Source organism: Sorex araneus, chromosome 4, assembly GCF_027595985.1.
Source record: "Sorex araneus isolate mSorAra2 chromosome 4, mSorAra2.pri, whole genome shotgun sequence".
Taxonomy (NCBI): Eukaryota; Metazoa; Chordata; class Mammalia; order Eulipotyphla; family Soricidae; genus Sorex; species Sorex araneus.
In genome coordinates this window covers 102,075,786-102,095,609 of record NC_073305.1, presented here as the reverse complement: position 1 = coordinate 102,095,609, position 19,824 = coordinate 102,075,786, and the positions used below count along the sequence as shown (strand labels likewise).

The 19,824-nt window shown below is 45.1% G+C and overlaps 1 protein-coding gene across 1 annotated transcript in view; it reads right to left on the bottom strand.

Moving 5' to 3' along the window:
* The window catches only part of CD109 (CD109 molecule), a 161,596-nt gene extending 142,179 nt beyond the window's left edge, over window positions 1-19,417 (bottom strand). The window contains exons 1-2 of the mRNA XM_055135354.1: window positions 19,231-19,417; window positions 17,877-18,061 (exon numbers count right to left, since the gene is read on the bottom strand). Coding sequence (XP_054991329.1) covers window positions 17,877-18,061; window positions 19,231-19,307 — 262 coding nt within the window. The 5' untranslated portion in view covers window positions 19,308-19,417. The remainder of the gene's footprint in view (window positions 1-17,876; window positions 18,062-19,230) is intronic.
* Window positions 19,418-19,824: the final 407 nt, after the last annotated feature.

Here is a 19,824-nt window from a genome sequence, read left to right as displayed (position 1 = left end):
AACAAGAACCACATCTATTGAGGGGAAGCTCAAGACACTGAGATGGGGATTCAAGGGCCAGAGGATTTTTAAAGGCTTGGGCCCAGCAATGGAGAGAGAGAAGGAGGTGCAAGAAGGCTGGGGAGTGGGGGGAGGACCACATCCGGTCCTGACAGCACAGCACCCACGAGGAGATCCCAGGCTGAAGAAAATACAAAAAAGTATGTTACACTAAACTGAACTCCAACAAACAGTTCGCTCAATTGCTGAGTTACTTTAATTATTGGAATTGTTTTAGCGTGATTTTTCATCACTCTGTGATAAATCAATCATCGGGGTTAACTATTCTGTCAGCCTAGTGACCGAGGGAAACAATGTGCTTCCTGACATATGTCTACCTCCCATCAGGGCTGCATATACAAAGGGTGTGTGCATGCCTCTGTGTGTGTGTGTGTGTGTGTGTGTGTGTGTGTGTGTGTTTACAAAGACCACAAGTGTATGTGTCAGGGGACTATTTTTATCCAGGGACACAAAATGAAGAAGGTCTAGACTCCAAATTAATCTTAGAGGTTGATTCAGTGCTTGTAGGGCAAGCATTGGGGCAATTCAAAGCAAGCTGCCCAGAAATTGACATGCAGGAAAACCTATTTCATAGTGGAAGTCTTAAAAAATTCATAGATCTTGCAAGAGTCAAATATTTGAGAGGTTCTGTCATTCGAGAGAAACTGGAAGAGGAAGTTTAAGGCGTGCCTGAGCCCCTGCTGGGATATGGCTTTGGGTTCACTCAAAGACCTAGAAATGGAATCAGAGCCAGGAACAGACACTCCACCCAAAAGCTGAAGAGGAGGGACAGAGATGCCCCACCCTGCCCTCGTGTTTGTTGGATTTGGGAGGGACTCGAAGATCTCCAGAAGGATCCAGTTCACTCATTGCTCCCTGGTGCTCTTATGAGAAGGTCGACTTAACCACTCAACATTTTCTTGACTGGTCTTCCCTCTAAATTTACCAAAGCAGCTTGGAATTTCCTTGGAATTTCATGGTCTTATTTGAAAATCTTTGCACTCTAGCAACCTGTCACTGTCACTGTCATCCCGTTGCTCATCGATTTGCTTGAGCGGGCAACAGTAACGTCTCCATTGTGAGACTTGTTGTTACTGTTTTTGGCATATCAAATATGCCACGGGGAGCTTGCCAGGCTCTGCCATGCAGGCAGGATACTCTCGGTAGTTCTAGCAACACACACACACAAAAAAAAAACATAAACCCAGGGGCAGAGTAAAGAGAATGTAGATAAGGAATAGGGATCTCTTTCAGGGCTGGTGCTACTGAGAACTAGGTAGATAGTATTGACAAATAATTGTCAACATTACTTCCCCCTTTTGGTGAGCTCCAAAAATGGGAAATAGTCACCATCTCTGGAAGACTGCCCAGCACACTTTTATAAAAATGCCCTCTGTTGGGGCTGGAGCGATAGCACAGCGGGTAAGGCGTTTGCCTTGCACGCGGCCGACCCGGGTTCGGTTCCCAGCATCCCATATGGTCCTCTGAGCACTGCCATGGATGATTCCTGAGTGCAGAGCCAGGAGTAACCCCTGTGCATTGCCAGGTGTGACCCAAAAAGCAAAAAAAAAAAAAAATGCCCTCTGTTATGTCAAGTTCTTCTCAACTTTATTGCAGAGAGCTTTGTAAAACTCAAATTGTTGTTGTGAATAATCAGGAGGTGGGGGGGAATCCATCTTAAGACACATTCAAAACCTTTCTCTTTCCCAAGGCCCAAGAAGCAACTCAAAAGAAACCTTGTTTTGAACCTTCATTTTTGGCACAAGCCTTAAAGTCAACCGTTGGATTTACAAATAGAGTCAAAGGTATTTTTAAATTGTATAATAAGCATACACAAAAACTAACCTTTCCTTAACTTTTTTGACTCACTCTATAATGGTATGTGCTGTCTCTTCTGACAGCTTTCTTCACCAAAAACCGCAGAGAATCACTGCCGGCAGGAAGAGTGTGTCAAGGAGATCCGATTAGATCCAGAAATATTCTCTGAGAAAAAAAGTGACTCTCCACTATATATGCCTCACTTCAGTATTTATTGCTTTGTTGTCAGTTCTCTGCTATTCAGTAAGAAAAATTAATTAAATATATTACTTCTTTAGCTTAAAACATTTACCTTGTTACCTAGGTATTAAATACTCTCCTTATTCAACAGCTCCTTTCATCAATGATAAACAAAGAAATAAAAGAAATTTTCTACCACAAATCTGTGAAGAAAAACACTATAATAATATTTCTGGGACTGGAGTGATAGCACAGAGGGTAGGGTGTTTGCCTTGCATGCAGCCGACCCGGGTTCAATTCCCGGCATCCCATATGGTTCCCTGAGCACTGCCAGGAGTAACTCCTGAGTGCATGAGCCAGGAGTAACCCCTGTGCACCGACAGGTGTAAACCAAAAAAGCAAAAATAAAAATAAAGGTAGGGGGGAGTGGGAGGGTACCTAGATCAACCTTGGTCCCAGAGTATGGGAAGGAGGAGGAACAGAGGCAGGGCAGGGTTAAAGGGGATTGGGTACATTGGTGGTGTTAAGGAAAAACAGAGCTAATTATCCAAACCACAGCATCAACAACACTGAAATAACAAGACCCAAACTTTAGTAACCAAATTTAAAAGATGCCTGTCAAGAGGGCAGGCTGGGGCTGGGGTGAGAGGTAGAGAGAGAACCTGGCAACATTGGTGGAAGGAAGTTGACACTGGTGGTGGGATCAGTAATGGAACATTATTATGTCAAAGGCCCAACAATGAAAAACTTAATAACTCATTGTGCTTTTAAAAAATAGAATTGATGGGGCTGGAGCGATAGCACAGCGGGTAGGGCACTTGCCTTGCACACGGCCGACCCGGGTTCAAATCCCAGCATCCCATATGGTCCCCTGAGCACGGCCAGGGGTAATTCCTGAGTGCAAAGCCAGGAGTAACCCCTGTGCACCGACAGGTGTGACCCAAAAAGCAAAAAAAAAAAAAAAAAAAATAGAATTGATTTTAAAAAAATAGAAGAGGGGCTGGAGCAATAGCACAGCGGGTAGGGTATTTGCCTTGCACGAGGCCAACCGGGGTTCAATTCCCAGCATCCTATGTGGTCCCCCGCTCACCCGCCAGGAGTAATTGCTGAGTGCATGAGCATTTTAAATTTTAGAATTCCTGCAGTGACATCTCATACTCTACACCACTAATGTACCAAGAGCAGCACCTGGAAATGGCTGCTGGGGTGGGGTGTAAAGTAGAAGGTAGCCCATCTCAGGAAGAAAAGGGTAAGCACACAAGGCTCAACCTTTAAGAACATGTTAGTAATCTCTTATACAAGAGCCTGATGGCTCCCGGGTGAAACACAACAATCTTCACACACTCTCCTCGAAGGAAAAATTTGGGAATCAGGGGCCGGAGCGATAGCACAGCGGGTAGGGCATTTGCCTTGCACGCAGCCAACCCGGGTTCGATCCCCGGCATCCCATATGGTCCCCCCAGCACTGCCAGGAGCAATTCCTGAGTGCAAAGCCAGGAGTAACCCCTGAGCATCGCTGGGTGTGACCCAAAAAAGAAAAAAAAATTGGGGAATCATTTTTAGTGAATTATTCATAACAAGCAATACAAAATAAATTATTTAGGTTCTGTTTGGGGGGCAGGGTTTGGGGAGCAAGGTAGAAATATTCGAAATATGGTGGTGGGTAGGTGTAATGGTTGTGGGATTGGTGTTGGAATATTAAATGTAACAAATTATTGTGAACAGCTTTATAAAAATAAAATAAAATTCAAAAAAATTTTTTTGTTTTTTTTGTTTGTTTGTTTTGCTTTTTGGGTCACACCTGGCGATGCTCAGGGGTCACTCCTGGCTCTGCACTGAGAAATTACTCCTGGAAGTGCTCGGGGACCATATGGGATGCTGGGAATTGAACCCGGGTCAGCCGTGTGCAAGGCAAATGCCCTACGCACTGTACAATTGCTCCAGGCCCTCAAAATAATTTTTAAATGGTCTGAAGCATGGGCTTCACATGCAGAAGGAGCCTCAGGTTTGGTCACGACATTGGCTGGTCCCCTAAGCCCACCAGGAATAACTCCTGATCACTGAGTCATGGGTAGCCACCAAGCACGACCAGATGTGACCCCAAAGAAAATTTTTAAATAAAAATTCTAATATTTAAAACAAATAAAATGGCATGGTACAGAATTAGATCAGTGGTTGAGCAGATGTGTTACATGGATAAAGCATTGGGTTCAATCCCTAGCATCCCCAGATACTAAAAAAAAAAACACAAGAAATATAAATGGAAAACCAAGAGTCACGGACAGCCCTTGGTCACTCAATGCACAGAGCCCTTATTATGGCAGGTCAGCAAGCAAATAGAGCCTACACCTGCTATTGTACAGTTCACGAACTAAAAATGGTTTTACACAGAATCTGAGAGCTGGTCTTACCATGGTGGAGGAAGATGATGAGAAAAGGGAACACTCAGTTGGAGGAACGTTGGTGTATTAGAACATTGTATGTATGAAACCCTGCTTCATTAGATCATTAACAGTATTGTAAATCTCAGTGCCTGAAGTTAGAACATAATAAAAAACAAAGATGGGTTTACAATTTTAAATAGCCGTGGGGAAATAAAAAGGAATATCTCATTACCCACGACAATTACATGAGCTCCAAATTCAGAGCCCAAGGATCAAATGTGTGGGGACACAACCACACGTACTTGTTATTTGCTTCGTCCAGGGCTGCTTTCCTCCGCAAAGCAGCGTTGAGCAGCTGCAATGAGACTGAAGGCCAGGAAGGCCAGTGTTGGCCAACTAACCCTCACAGAAAGCTCACTGACCCCAACAGTATGGGGCTCTTTTTATGGAGACTTCCTCCTTCCTGCAGGGATTAAAGAATGGGCTGAAAGCCCGTTCAAATCTCAGTGCAACAGCTGTTAACAGAGACCTGGCCTCATGCCATCGCATGTGCCTGAGGAAGATGCCTCAGGACTCATGTCTGATGCTGTTATAACACAGCAGCCATTTCCAGGTGTGAACTATGTTCCCGAGACATGCTAAATGTCTTAGACAACATTTGGGTGGGAGGGTGGGGCAAGAAGAAAAAAAATATTTTGGGTTTTTTTTTTTGTTTACTTTTTTTGTTTAGTCCTGGATCACACCTAGTAGGGGTCCTGGGGCCCAAAAGTGTCCAGGTAATAGCCTTACCCTCTGTACTATCTCTCTGGCCCCAGAACTTTCTTTTAGAACCTCTATGACTCCCAAAAATATACAGGAGCAATCCAGTTACTTCTTCTAAGTTATTTGCCATACATGTGGGAAATCATCCCCTTAACTATAATCCCAAGGTTGGGATAGTCCCTGGGCTATCAGTTTAGGTCTTTTAGAACATAATCTGGGCAGGGGCTGGAGTGATAGCACAGCGGGCAGGGCATTTGCCTTGCACACGGGAACCCGGGTTCAATTCCTAGCATACCATATGGTCCCCTGAGCACCACCAGGGGTAATTCCTGAGTGCAGGAGCCAGGAGTAACCCCATGCATCGCTGGGTGTGACCCAAAAAGCAAAAAAAAAAAAAAAAAAAGAATATAATCTGGGTAAGCAAGCAAGCAAAAACGCTGCCAAGAAAGATAAGAATAGATTACAGGTCGGGCAAAACTGCACCCAGGAAAGAATGGGGGAGTGACATTGTACTGAATAAATGGCCTGCCTGTGAGCTCACTGATGGCTGCCCAGCTGACCCTAAAGTTTGGACAGTCCTTGTGTGTCAGTCTCCTTATATATTTGTTTGTCAAGTTCTCTGAGATGACCTCCCTCTCCCTCTCCTCCTGCCGACCACTACTGGCCTGAAGTCAAAGGTACCAAAGTAACTGGCATTAGTCACAAACAAAATCTGTCTATCCTCATGTTTGTATTTGGACACAGCAACTCTTCCATTTTTTTCTCTCTTATCCATGTTGTTATTAACTCAAGCCACTAGATAAAGTTGTGGCAATCATACGTACCTCTGCAACCCGGTAGGCTCACTGGCAGCATTCATACCTCACTTCCCATGACTCAGGCCCAAATAATTGGTCTGCTGTATTCCAGAAAACATAAACTAGACCCGAAAATATCAATACAGCACTCAAAGCAGCCCCTGTCATAACTAAAATGGGCACATAAAATAAAACCTACTCCGCTTCCCTGCAAAGAACATAGGAACAAGAACTTTGGTGAGCAACTGAGGTGTACCAATATTATGCAACATGATCTGCAAATATCTGGAATTCTCAAAAAAGCAAATGCCCATAGTCCTGAGGTGATGTAACACATATTGCAGTGAATTTTTAATTTATAATTTTAAAGACATTCTGCCAGCACATTCTCATAAATGTAGCTTCCTTAACATTGCCCCAAAAGAAACTACCAAAAACTCTTCTTACAAAACTTGCCTCGTGGTTTATATCCATGTTTTCTTCCACTCTTTTTTCAGATTTAGATTCATGATTCATTTTTTCAGAACTAAGAACCATAGATCTATTTGCATATTGCCTCCTTACTTGACTCCCTCCACCAAATCTTTGACCAACTGCACCCTGACCACTGTAAAAGAGGGAAGTCAAGCCATGGAATTTTCCTACTATAAAATAGGATCCTACTATAAAAAAAGATCCAACAAGACCAGGAATCATGACAGTTCCCTTTTCAAGTTTTGCAACTACATTTCTGGTGTAGTGATGATCTTGCTAGCTCGGACCAAGAGATGATACATTCCAATTCCATTTCTGAATCTTGGCAACCATGACTGAAACACAGGACCTACCCTATTCGTCTATTCATTCCCTCTCACTTCAAATATTAAGCCTCAATCACCATCAATAGCCCCTTTCTCTACTCTGCTCTCCTGTAATCCCCCTCCCATATTCTATCACAATTATCAATCTTTTTGATCCCACAAAAAGGGACCCAGACTACGAAATACCTCCAGGTCTTCATTTTCCCTTCCAATGTACTACCTCCTTTTAAAGAGATCACCAGATCTGTACAATTTAGAGACTTGGGAGACAGGGTGAACATTGAGCAATGCTGGGAGGGCGGTGTGGGAGACAGAAGGTGCTGAGTATTGAACCCAGGGTGCTCGCTCCAGCTCTCTGAACCATCTCACCGACCCCTAAACTTCAGAGCTAAGTAGGTAGCTCGATGTCTAAGCTTTCCTAATGCCAAATTTGATTTTTACTCTTCATCTTAAATTTTATACCTCAAAGATATCTCTTTCCTTTTTTATTCTTTATTATTATTTTTTTATTTACTGTGAAGGGAAAATTAACCTGAGATGCACTGCATCTGACCCCACTCCTTCCTCCCCGCCATAGAGCCCTCTCCCCACCCCTCTCGCCCATCAAGCACCACCAGAACCTTAACAGCCACCCCTCTCTCCCTCCAAACAGCAAACACTCCCTCCAAACAGCAAACATCTACAAAGGCCTACACTTTTTCATTTCCCTTCCTCAACATTCTTTTATTACTTAACATATGACTTTGGGCCCAAATCCCCAACTTAAAACCATTAGCATGAGGATTGCCAAGACTCTTCCAACTGCTCTCATCGTTCGTACTCTGGCGATCAGGGACACTTGCTACTATTCAGAGCTTCCTTCCTAGAACTCGTTTCTCCCTGGTCCCCAGAACTATCTCACCATCTTCAAGTATCCCTGCCCCTGCTAGCTAATGTTCCCTCCCACTGATTTACTTCCTACTCCCAAGCTTCTGCCCTGCAGCTTGTAATTTTTCACAAGCTTGTGCATCTAAAACCTTTTCACGGAGACTCCAAATGCCTCAGTGGAAACGATGCCTCAAATGTTCTCCCTGGCTACAATTTCAAAACTAGATGTGAGACCTCCTCCCCAAACTAACACCGAGGACAGAAAGTAACAGCTCCTCTAAAGGCACACTCAGAGGGCAAACACCCTCTCTCCACCAAGGAGCCACTGCCAGCCATGCCCACTCACACCCTTCTCTCCTCCAGTCCCTGAGGAAGGAATGGCTCCCTCTAAATGCCAAATACAGCAGCAGAGGCGAAACCTTTACAAAAGGACAACTGTCTCCTGCTGGAAGCAAAAGACAGCATGACCAGGCAGAGTCACACTCAGCAGCACAACTTTGAAGCCACATCTGTGTATTTGTCTGTTTGAATATACAAACAAGTAATGAACACCCTACAATTCGTCTGTGTTTTGAATATGACCAACTATTTTTTTTTTTTGCTTTTTTTGGGTCACACCCAGCGATGCTCAGGGGTTACTCCTGGCTTTGCTCTCAGGAATTACTCCTGGCGGTGCTTGGGGGACCATATGGGATGCCGGGGATTGAACCCGGGTCAGCCGCGTGCAAGGCAAACGCCCTACCCACTGTGCTATCGCTCCGGCCCCAGACCAACTATTCTTGTGAGATTTCTGAACCTCCTCAGGGCCTTTCTTCTTTTTTTTTTAAGTAAATTCCATTTTATTTTTAAGCAAAAAGTAAAAATTTTTATCCTAAAACAAATCCATAAAGCAAAATAAAATAAAATTAATGAAATAAAATTAATTCATTTTTAATAAATTATAAATAATTTTTTAAGTGAATCACCTTGCGGTACTGTTACAGACTTACAAACTTTCGTGCTTATGTTTCAGTCATACGGTGATCAAGTACCCATCCCTCCACCAGTGCCCATTCTCCACCACCAATGTTCCCAGCATCCCTCCCACCACTCCCCCTCCAGGGCCTTTCTTCTTTATTCTCTACCCACACATTCAATGACAGATCATATATACAACAAATAACAAGCAATAAATAATATAGTGATGGGGGCGCCTCCCCCTCCCCACGACGTCCTTAGGGAAACAACTCCTGCAGATGGCAAAACCCTCTTAAGAACACAATGAGCCAGCCCAAATTCCTCCAGGATCTGATTTCTGTTTCCACCGCAGCCCTCCGTGAGTCACGGTGACAGTGACTCAGAGTTAGAAGAGGGGTTAGAAGCACATGTCTCACTTGGAAAAGTCTGTATACGGGTGCTCCACTTCACTCCGTCCCTGATTCATAATCAAACCCCAAGACTTGTTTCTCCGCTGCTGAAAATGAAGACCAATGCTCAGGGCTGGGGGATTGCAGGGGCAACCAATGAGATGCCGGGGAGGGGAGTTCTCTGGAAGCAGCTGGTGACTCAGGCTGGACTTGCCAAGGCATGCCGCTCCCTCCCCGATTTTCCAGGACTCCGTGGCCATCGATCTGTGTGATCCTAATGAGCCATGCTTCTCATTCTAATACGTCTAAGAATCATGGGTGGTAGTGGCTAAAAATAAAATGGCATTTTCTGAACCCAACCTATGTCCCGAGGGTATGTATGCATTTGCACTCCTAATCAGTTTGACTTCCACTTTAAAAAACACAACAACATAATTTGGCTTTAGAAAAATTTCTGAGGGTCCTCACACCGCCCCTGATGTAGAACCCTAAGTATATAAAAGTCAACTCTACCTCAACCTGGGGGTCGGAGTTGGGGGGGAGGGGGGAAGCAGGGTGGGCGGGGGAGCGGGAAACCTTGCACAAATAATGCATATGCAGGTTTTTTAAAGCCCTTAGGAAATTTGTGTTTTGTTTACAGCAGAATAAATTTTTTAAGAGTGCAAATATAGCCTAAGTCTTACACAGTTCTCCATAGCAGGAAAGTTGTTCAGAGTAAAATGACGATAGTCCTGGGGAGAAGATGCAGGGACCTTGAGGCTGGAGAGATAGATAGTACAGCAGCTAAGTCAGCTCTTATCCCTGGTACCACATATGGTCCCACAAGTCCCTCCAGCTATGATCCCTGAGTGTAAAGCTCTGAGCCCTGCCAGAGGTGGCTCAAAGAAAGAAAAGAAAATGTAGGGACCTGTGATGTGTTTCCTGCTGTGCAACCAAGCAAGTGATTCACCTGGGATAAATCAACACACACCACCCCTCAGTGCCCGGAGGGAGGGACAAAAGTCTCTTCCAGCTCAAAATTCCATGGAGCTCAGAGTAAATGAAGAAGAGAGCTTGCATTGCATTCGCCATGCTCTGTATCTGACAAGATTTCTTTTTTCACTGTTGTTGTTTAGGATTTTATGAATTTTTTTAAGTTTCTATTCTTATTGTAGTGCAGGTAACATGGTTCACATTTGAGTTTTGATATACACAGTTATTGCCCTTCAGCCCCTTCATCACAGTCCTTTTTTTATACTTGCAGTCTTGCTACCCCATGCCCACCCCCAGAGTGCCAGGATCCTTCCAGCATTATCCCAAGGTCCCCCACACCCACAATCTCAGATAAACGTTCTAGTGACCATGTCTCAGGGTTGTTTCCCCAGGGAACTGTCTCATCCCTTGCTTTGTTTCTTTACATGAGGCCTGAGTAGATTTCGTCAGGACAAAATAAAATCTACTAAATGTCCACAAGCAAATATAAAAAAAGATTTTAGAGGGATGTGTCTTGAGTTCACACAGTAGTAATCTCTCAAAGTGGGAAAATAGTTCACGCTTCTCTGAGTAGTAGGAAAACCTTTTAATTCAGAGCCAACAAACCCAAATGCAAACAGTTTTAACGTTTACTATGCTAACTCAGGAAAAGTCATTGTTCCCTCTCAGCTTCAGTTTTCCTCATCTCTAACATGAAGATAATCACAGCTTCCTCCCAGGATCACTGAAGTTAAACACTGTGCATATAGTCCATAAGGAAACAATATTTCACATAGTAAATCTCTTCCCATTTCCACATCATAGAGGGTTCACAGTACCTTTCACAGAATCCCAAAGAGATGGTTAGCAATGACCACTGACATGATTGTTGCTATTCTCTTTTAATAATGAGACACCATGTTCGTGAATAATTCATATGTGGTAAGTGCGGTAAGCAGATTACCTCATTTAATAACAATAACATATAATCATATAAGGCAGGAACCACTATTCATCAGATAATAACACTGAAGCCTGTTGAGATTGTGACTGCCCACAGTCACAGAACCATGGATGGGAAGGACAATAAATATCTGACCTCTGAGCACACACACTTTGTCATTACACTCTAGTTCTTTACATTTGGGACCACCTACCTATTTATCTACATGACACACAATTGCAAAGACACTTGAGTTTAGAGCTCACGCCCTTTAAAAACCATTCTCACGTACCTACAAGTTCAGACTAAGTTCTACTGGCAGAGCTGCCTGTGAAAACCTGCCCAGGAGATCTGCCCACACACTAACTAATTAACCTGCTTTCAAAAAAGCTACGGGACTGATTTTGATCTCTAGGTCATGAAATATATGTTCAGGAGTTTTGTTTCCTCTGAAAACCTATCCAAACTGAATTGGATCCTTTTTTCCCCCAGCTATTTAAGAAACTTAATTATTGACTGCCCACACTTACTGGTTCAAGATGTACACAGTTACAAATGTAGCTCAGTGGTAGAGGGCATACTTTTCATGTATGAAGACTGGGTTGGATACCCAACAGGAAGGAAGGAAGGAAGGAAGGAAGGAAGGAAGGAAGGAAGGAAGGAAGGAAGGAAGGAAGGAAGGAAGGAAGGAAGGGAGGGAGGGAGGGAGGGAGGGAGGGAGGGAGGGAGGGAGGGAGGGAGGGAGGGAGGGAGGGAGGGAGGGAGGGTGGATTTAAGATATACAAAATAATTCACCTATTCTGTAGGATTAATAGATGAAAAAAATAGTTGTCATTTATGATCAGTGAGTTGGAATTATATTTGTTTGCTTGCTGTTTGTTTTACAGTGCCAGGGATAGAACCTAGAGCTTCACACATACAAGGCACATACTCCACCACTGAGCTATATCCTGGCCTGAATTCAATAGTTTTAAAGTGTTGTGTTTTCCCTTGATTTAACATCAAACTCAAAGGCATTATCACAGCAAAGAAAGATAAAAACAGAAGAGATAGGGAGACAGACTTCACTCAAGAATATAATCTGACTTGATTACAAATGCCCACAGTTGTTCAATCTTCTCCCATCCAATTACTATCTGCTGCCCTTTCAGTATGTTGAGACAAGGGTGTTATATGTAAACCCACTGTTTATAAGAATGATAATAAGGACTGGGTTTACCTCAGCAGTAGAGCACTGGCCTGTTACATGCACAGGTCTGCTTTTAATCCCCAGACCACAGGGAAGAAGAAGAGAGAGAGAGAGGGCTGGAGCGGTAGCACAGCAGCTAGGGCATTTGCCTTGCATGTGGTCAACCCCGGTTCGATTCACAGCATCCCATATGGTCCCCTGAGCAACGCCAGGGGTAATTCCTGAGTGCAGAGCCAGGAGTGAGCCCTGTGCATCACCACGTGTGACCAAAAAAAAAATGAAAGAGAGAGAAATAGAGGGGGGGGAAGAAAGAGAAAATTTCCATTTACAACAAAATAAAAGCCTTGTGGAATTACACAAAGTAAAAAAAGTTAGAAGGGAAAAGATAGGTATCAGATAATTGCACCCTTGTGTGCAATCTGTTATAAAATCAGGAACATACAAGACACAAACCAGTGAACATGGATACTACAACTAAGGTTACCTGAGGAGAAGGGGAGGGAAATAATGCTGGGGGGAGAGGTGCAGAAAAAAAAAGAAGAAAAAAAACTTGTCTCTGCCTGTTACTCAGTTCACACACAAGATTAAAGTCAATAAGAAATGAGTTTTCTAGTGGTAAAAATGAATAAAGTTAATTCGACTAACTAATATAATCAATGCTGCTGTTCTGAAAGGTAGAAATATGAAGAATTTTTTTTCCTTTTCTGTCAAATAACATTTTCATAAAGACAAACCTTACTGTTTCCTGTATTCTTCAGGGACCAGAGAGATAATGCAGGGGTTAAGGCACTTGCTTTGTATGCAGTTGACCCCTGTTTGTTTTGTTTTGTTTTGGTGGTGGGTGGGGGATGCAGGCACACTCAGCAGTGCTAAGGACTTACTCCTGGCTCTGCTCTCAGGGATCACTCCTGGAAGTGCTCAGGGGACCATTTGGGGATCAAATCTGGGTAAGCTATGTGCAAGGCAAATGGTGTACCCATTATACTATCGCTCTGGCCCCATAGATGACCCTGTGTGATCTCTGGAACCACATATAGTCCCCCGAAACCACCAGTAGTGAGCCCTGAGCACAAGCCAGGTGGAACCCTCTGAGAATTGCCAGGTATAGCCTAAATTCCACCCTACCCCCCCACAAAAAATATAATCTGCAACTCATTAGCTGTTAGCATTACTAAGACATGTAAATCTAGACATGCATTCTAGTGATGGTGAACTATGCCCTGTCCCTAGGATTTCTATGATCAGGGGTGCTGAATTACTCCCTAAGAAAAAAGTTTTCTCCTGCCCAACTCTGCTAGAACATGAACTTCCATTAAAACTAACATTTTCAGGACGAGAGTGATTTGCCTTGCATACAATCAACCTGGGCACCCCAGTAGTCCCCTGAGCACCACCAGGAGTCATTTTTGAATGCAGAGCCAGGAGTAAACTCTGAGCAGTTGGGGCTGCAGTGATAACACAACGAGTAGGGCGTTTGCCTTGCACGTGGCCGACCTGGGCTCGATTCCCAGCATCCCATATGGTCCCCCGAGCACAAAAGGAGTAATTCCTGAGTGCATGAGCCAGGAGTGAGCCCTGTGCATCACCGGGTATGATCCAAAAAGAAAACAAAAACAAACCCTGAGCAGTACCACTAGGTATGATCCCCCCCAAAAAAAAACCAACATTTTTTTACAGTACCTCACATGAAAGTAGTGAATTAATCTAACCTAAAATTGTGTGATTTGTGTTGCTGTACAAGGAAAGAGGTGAATCCCAAGAAGATCCAGACCTCACTGATTTATCTTCAAGTATTCCTTTATCTAAAGATGGTTACAACTGGAGGAGTCAGATAAAGCAAAGGATGTGAAGACAAGGAGGGAAAATGTCTTGATTTCTTCAGCCCTAACATTACAGGAAGCATCTGCTCTGAGAACAATAACTCACAGGCCCTGAAAGAGAGAAACGTTCTCTTTTGAAGAAGGGAGAATGCTCGCAGCAAAGTCCGTTTCAACGAAACTCACTATACTGACCAGTCAAAAACAGTCCCTGAAAAACTAGGCTTTTTTTTTTCCCTTTTTCAAAGACCCATTCTATTCCCAGGATCACAGTGTCCAAACCAGGCTCAAGCACTTTAGCCTTCCCAGGGGATCAAGTCATTATCCTCCAGAAGAAAATCTAAGAATCAAGCTTAACAGAAAGAGAGAGAAAGAGGGAGAGAGAGAGGGAGAGAGGCCACAATATTACACACACACACACACACACACACACACACACACACACACACACAGTATTAGTATTATGTACAGGAAAGAGAAAGAAGGCTGTAGAAAAGACAATACAGAAAATTCTTGACTGAGAGTATGTAAACATCTACGCAAACCCAAATATTTATCAATACCATCAATAGCACAACAGGTAGGATATTTGCCTTGCACGCAGCCAACCCGGGTTCGATTCCTCCATCCCTCTCAGAGAGCCTGGCAAGCTCCCAAGAGTAGTTTGCCCGTACGGCAGAGCCTGGCAAGCTACCCGTGGCGTATTCGATATGGCAAAACAGTAACAATAAGTCTCACAATGCAGACGTTACTGGTGCCCACTCGAGCAAATCGATGAACAAGAGGATGACAGTGACAGTGCTACAGTGCTACCATCCATGTTATTTTGCAGCTCTGTGCTACAATAAAACTACCACAGTAGCTGAACCAAAATGGTAACACTAGTAAATAAATAATGAATATGGAACTGCCTCAGTATTACCTGCTGGGATTTAGTATTTCAATATTCCCGTTAGCCACTATCATAAAACCAAATTGCTTTCCTTTTCATAAACAATAGTTCAATAATGAAAGTACAGATCTGCCCCATGTAAAACAAGATGATGGGCAGGGGTGTGGCACAGAGTCAAAAGCGCATGCCTTGGGGTCAAAGCACAACAGGTAGGGAGCTTGTTTACACACATCCTAATTGGGTTGAATCTCGGCACCCCATAAAGGTCCCCCAAGCACCATCAGAGCTCGGGCCCGGAGTAAGACCCAGGCAGCCAAGTGTTTGTATTGCCCACCACCACCAAAAAAGTACATGCAAGAGACCAGGATTCCACTCTCAGCGCAGAGAAAGGAAGGAAGTGAGGGAGGGAGGGAGGGAGGGAGGGAGGGAGGGAGGGAGGGAGGGAGGGAGGGAGGGAGGGAGGGAGGGAGGGAGGGAGGGAGGGAGGAAGGACAACCTACTATCTTTTTTTTTCTTTTTTTATCCTCCTACCTCTTTTTTCTTTTTTTACTCTTAATTGAATCACTGTGAGATAGACCCTTACAAAGATGTCCATGATTAAGTTTCAGTCATACAGTGTTCCAACACCCATCCCTCCACAGTGTACATTTCCCAGCACCAGTGTCCCCAGGTTCCCTCCCATCACCTCCCACTCCGCCTCCCACAACCTGCCTTTATGGCATTTTCTCTCTTTCTCTCTCTCTCTCTCTCTCTCTCTCTCTCTCTCTCTCTCTCTCTCTCTCTCTCTCTCCCCCCCCCCACCGCAGAGAACAATGCCTACTTGGGGGGCATTGTGGTTTGCAATACAAATACTGAAACTCAGATACTCCTTTTCACTATTACTGTTGTTTACTGACTACCTAATAGGAGTTAGAGACATATTTTTCACATGTTTATCTTTTATAACAAAGTTGATGTGGGATCTTAAGCAATGACTCAGGAGTAGCCCCTGGGCAATGCTGAGTGAACCCCACCCCTACCTCCTCACCCCACACCCCCAACACACACACACACCCCCAAAATAAGAGAACCCTTGGGCCAGGGAGAGAGCGCCTCGGACCTAGGGAAGCTGTTTTCATGGGGCGGCCCAGGTGCCAGCACCATCACATGGATGGCCCCGGGCATTTCCAGGAGCAACTTCAAAGCACAGAGCTGTGACTAGCCCCTGAGCACTGCCAGGATGGCCAAAAATCCCTAAATAAGGAAGCAAGTAAAGAACACCAACCAAAGTGCAGTGGAGGATCCACTCAGGATGGGAGAGGCGGGTTGAAAGCAGACTATAGATTGAACATGATAGCTACCCATTCAAACCATGACACCCAAAAGGAGAGAGAGGAGAGAGAGAACATTAAGGAATTCCCTGTCACGAGTGGGGGGAAGGGAGGGAGGGAGGGACCCTGGGGCCATCAATGGAGGAGAATGGGCACTGGTGGAGGGATGGGTACTCAGTATTGTATGACTGTAACACAGGCACGAAAGTCTGTAACTGCACCCTCACGGTGACTCATTAATAAAAATTTTAAGAATAAATTAATTAATAAACAAATAAAATAATAAAAGTTTCATTATATTAATCAAAAGTGTTGAAGTATTTCTATTTACCTCTTGCTCAAGGCCAAGCACATAGCAAAGCAGCAGAGTACTTTACTTGCAGGTGTGCAACCCTCGATTCCAGCACCACAAAAATAAATCAACATATATCCCCAAATTATTTTTTCCCTAGCACCAAAAATAAAGACATTCATTGGCCTGTCCCAAACTTGAAATCAGACACCTGGATTCTTTTACAAATAGCTCCTGTTTTTATACTAATTTTTTTCTTTTTCTTTCTTTCCTTCTTTCTTTCTTTCTTTCTCTCTTGCTATCTGTTAATTTAAAAATTAAGAAATAGAGACAGGAGAGATAGTTAGTACAGGGGTCAGGGTACCTGCCTTGCATGCAACAGACCCAGTTCAATCCCTAACACCAGAATGGGTCCCCTAAGAACCGCAGGAGTGATCTCTGAGTATAGTAGAACAAGAGTAAACCCCAAGCACCTCCAGGTATGGTCCCCAAAATTATTAAATATTTCACAAAACCTGGTCTTGACTATTATGTAGCTTTTGTTTGCTTTCCCCTGAGTTTATTTAGTAAAATCGTCACACCTAATAAATACAACTGGTGTCAGACTTCATCTCTTCCCATTTCTCTCATGGGGCACACACTAGCCTCCATTTCTCAGCCTTTCCACAGTCAACTGAGGCCCCAGGAGAATGAGCATAAGTGATAAGCCACTTGTAGACTTAGCCCATGGGAGAAATTCCAGGTTCTTCCCTTCAGACTTAGAAAACACTTGACCATACTGTCACAAATTGGAAAGTACCCAGATCAGATCTCTAAATCTGCACACAAAAAAGCACCCAGAAAGACTGTTTTGAACTTCACATAAAAGAATTTAAAAATGTATTGGTGGTGGAGGGTGGTGGAGGCTTAAGGCTCACCTGGGCATCCCATAGGATCACCCGAGCACCGCCAGGAGTAAAACCAGAGCATCTCTGGGTGTAACCCAAAAAATATATAACAAAAAATAAAGTGTACCGGGGCCAGAGGGATAGTACAGTGCATTGAGGCACTTGCCTTACAGGCAGTTGGCCCAGGTTCAATCCCCAGCACCACCAGGAATGATGATCCCTGAGCTCAGCCAGGAGTAAGCCCTGAACACAGCTGGGTGTGGCCCAAAAGTGAACCAAAAGATTAATAAAGAATAAAAGTATATTGGGGTGAAGCAACAGCACAGCTGGCAGGGAGTTTGCCTTGCACACGGCCAACCCAGGTTCGATTCCCAGCATCCCATATGGTCCCCTGAGCACCACCAGGTTAATTCCTGAGTGCATGAACCAGGAGTGACCCCTGAGCATCGCTGGGTGTGACCCAAAAACAAACAAACAAAAAAAAGAATAAAAGTGTATAAATAAACTACTGCATAATTGAAGTTTCTCTCTTATTCTACCTACCCCCTGGTTTAATTTTCATAGTTCAGGTATAGGGTAAGATATTATGCTGTTTATCATACCTTTTTCAAAGACTCCTTCTGCTTCCAGCACGGAGACGGAGAGGTTGTTCGCTTTCTTGAGCACCTCTGCCTTCACAGTGACCTGTGGGGGACTGTGTTCCAGAAGCTCTACTCCTAATGTCACATTTCCTCCAGGCCTGATGATCCCAGGTGCCGTCACCAGAAACTGGGGCCTACGGAGTTTTCTACAAGAGAAAAAACAGATTTCTATTTTTTTCTTTTTTTTTTTTAAGGCAGATTTCTTCTCCTCCCATCTCCATTCTCTTGTTATGCTCAGATTTCATTGACAGTCAACATACTGTGGCAATGGCAATTGTTGTAATTAATATCACCCACTAAAGCAATTGCATGGAAATGCCATTGAAACAACAATGCACATGAAACGAGTTTAATGTCGTTCCTGTTCCCCTAGAGAAGGGCCGTGTCATTATGTCCGTTTTATAAACCACAGTCCAGAAAGGGTGTAAATGGTTTATAGTGGAGCAAGCAGAAGTTATCAGCAAAATATACGGTAGGAGCCTCTCTATACAGAGGTCTTTATCACAACGTGATCTTCCTTGGTCTTAACACACACACACACACACACACACAAACGTGTGTGTGTGCGCGCGCGCGCGTGCATGCTTCCTGTTTCTTATTCAAACCTTCACATCCGAGCGTTCGTCCAATAAAGCGTTATCAAACTAGCATCACTGTTTGAAATACAACCTCTGCAATTAATCTCTGCGTGGTAACCGTTCCAAGCCAGGCAGAGCCGTGAAGTCCTAACAGTGCGTGTACTCTGCCCCCACGGAGAGCTCGGGGTTCAGCTGCAGAATCCCCTAGGTGCAAGGGCGGCACTTTTGTCTCACTTGGCTACGCCCCGATTTCTCCTCCTACCTAGGCTGCCTGCACCTGAACAACTTCGGCAGGCTCGCATTCACTTGCCAAGGCCAAAGTCAAGGTGGCACGGGGGTGGGGGGGGGGGGGGGCTTTTTTTTTTCTTTTTTAATCACGTGTCTTTGAGAAATAAGGGGCACGTTAGGTGGGAGCAAAAAAGTTGAGAAAAGAGCGCAGGCAACGTGGACTGAAAGTTTGAAACCACGGCTCTCTCGGAAAAAGGACACGGCCAGAGGCGCGCTCAGACCACTGCTCTGGGTGAAAAATAAGTGTCCATGCAGAAAACCACCTCGAGGTCACCGCTGGCCGAGGCTCCGGGTCCGTGCCCCGCAGGGACCCTCCAGCCGGCCGCGCCACATCCACTCCCCGAAGTCCCCGCCCGGGCCCGGCGAGACCGAGTGGCCCGGAGCGCGAGCGCCCGCCCCGCGCGCCCCCGGCCCGCGCGCATCCGCCCCGCGCGCGCCCGCACTCCTACCCGGGGTCCGCACTGCACGAGCAGAAGAGGTGGGCGGCGGGCAGCAGCACCAGCAGCAGCTGCAGTGGGCTCCGCATCTCGGCAGCGTCTGCCTGGCGAGCTCGTCCGCTGCTGGAGAAACGCGGGCACGGCGGGGTGTGGCTTTCCACCGCCTCCCAAACTTTTTTTTCCCTCCTCCCAGACTCGAGTTTAGCAATCTGAAAAGGGCGCGCCTCGCGGCCCAGTGGGAGTTCTAAATTGAGACGGGACGGGGTGGCTCCACCCTCCCGAGTCGCATCACAATGGCGCTTCTCGCTCCTCCTGCAAACGGGGGGGAAAAAATCCGGAGACTCTGGGGGGGCGGGATCCGAAAGCCACCAACCACCCCCCACCCCCCACCCCGGATCGCGGTCCGTGCAACCTTGCACAGCCTCGCTTCCCGGAGGAGACCCGGGGCGCCCACCCCAGCCCACCGGATTCCCGGGGCTGTTTACACTAGCTCACTCCCGGCGGATGCCCAGAGTGAACAAACAGGCCGATCCTTGTAGGAGAGATTCATAGCAGCAATGTGACGTGGGAAAAAAAAAAGAAAAAAGAAAAATCAATCACTGCCTT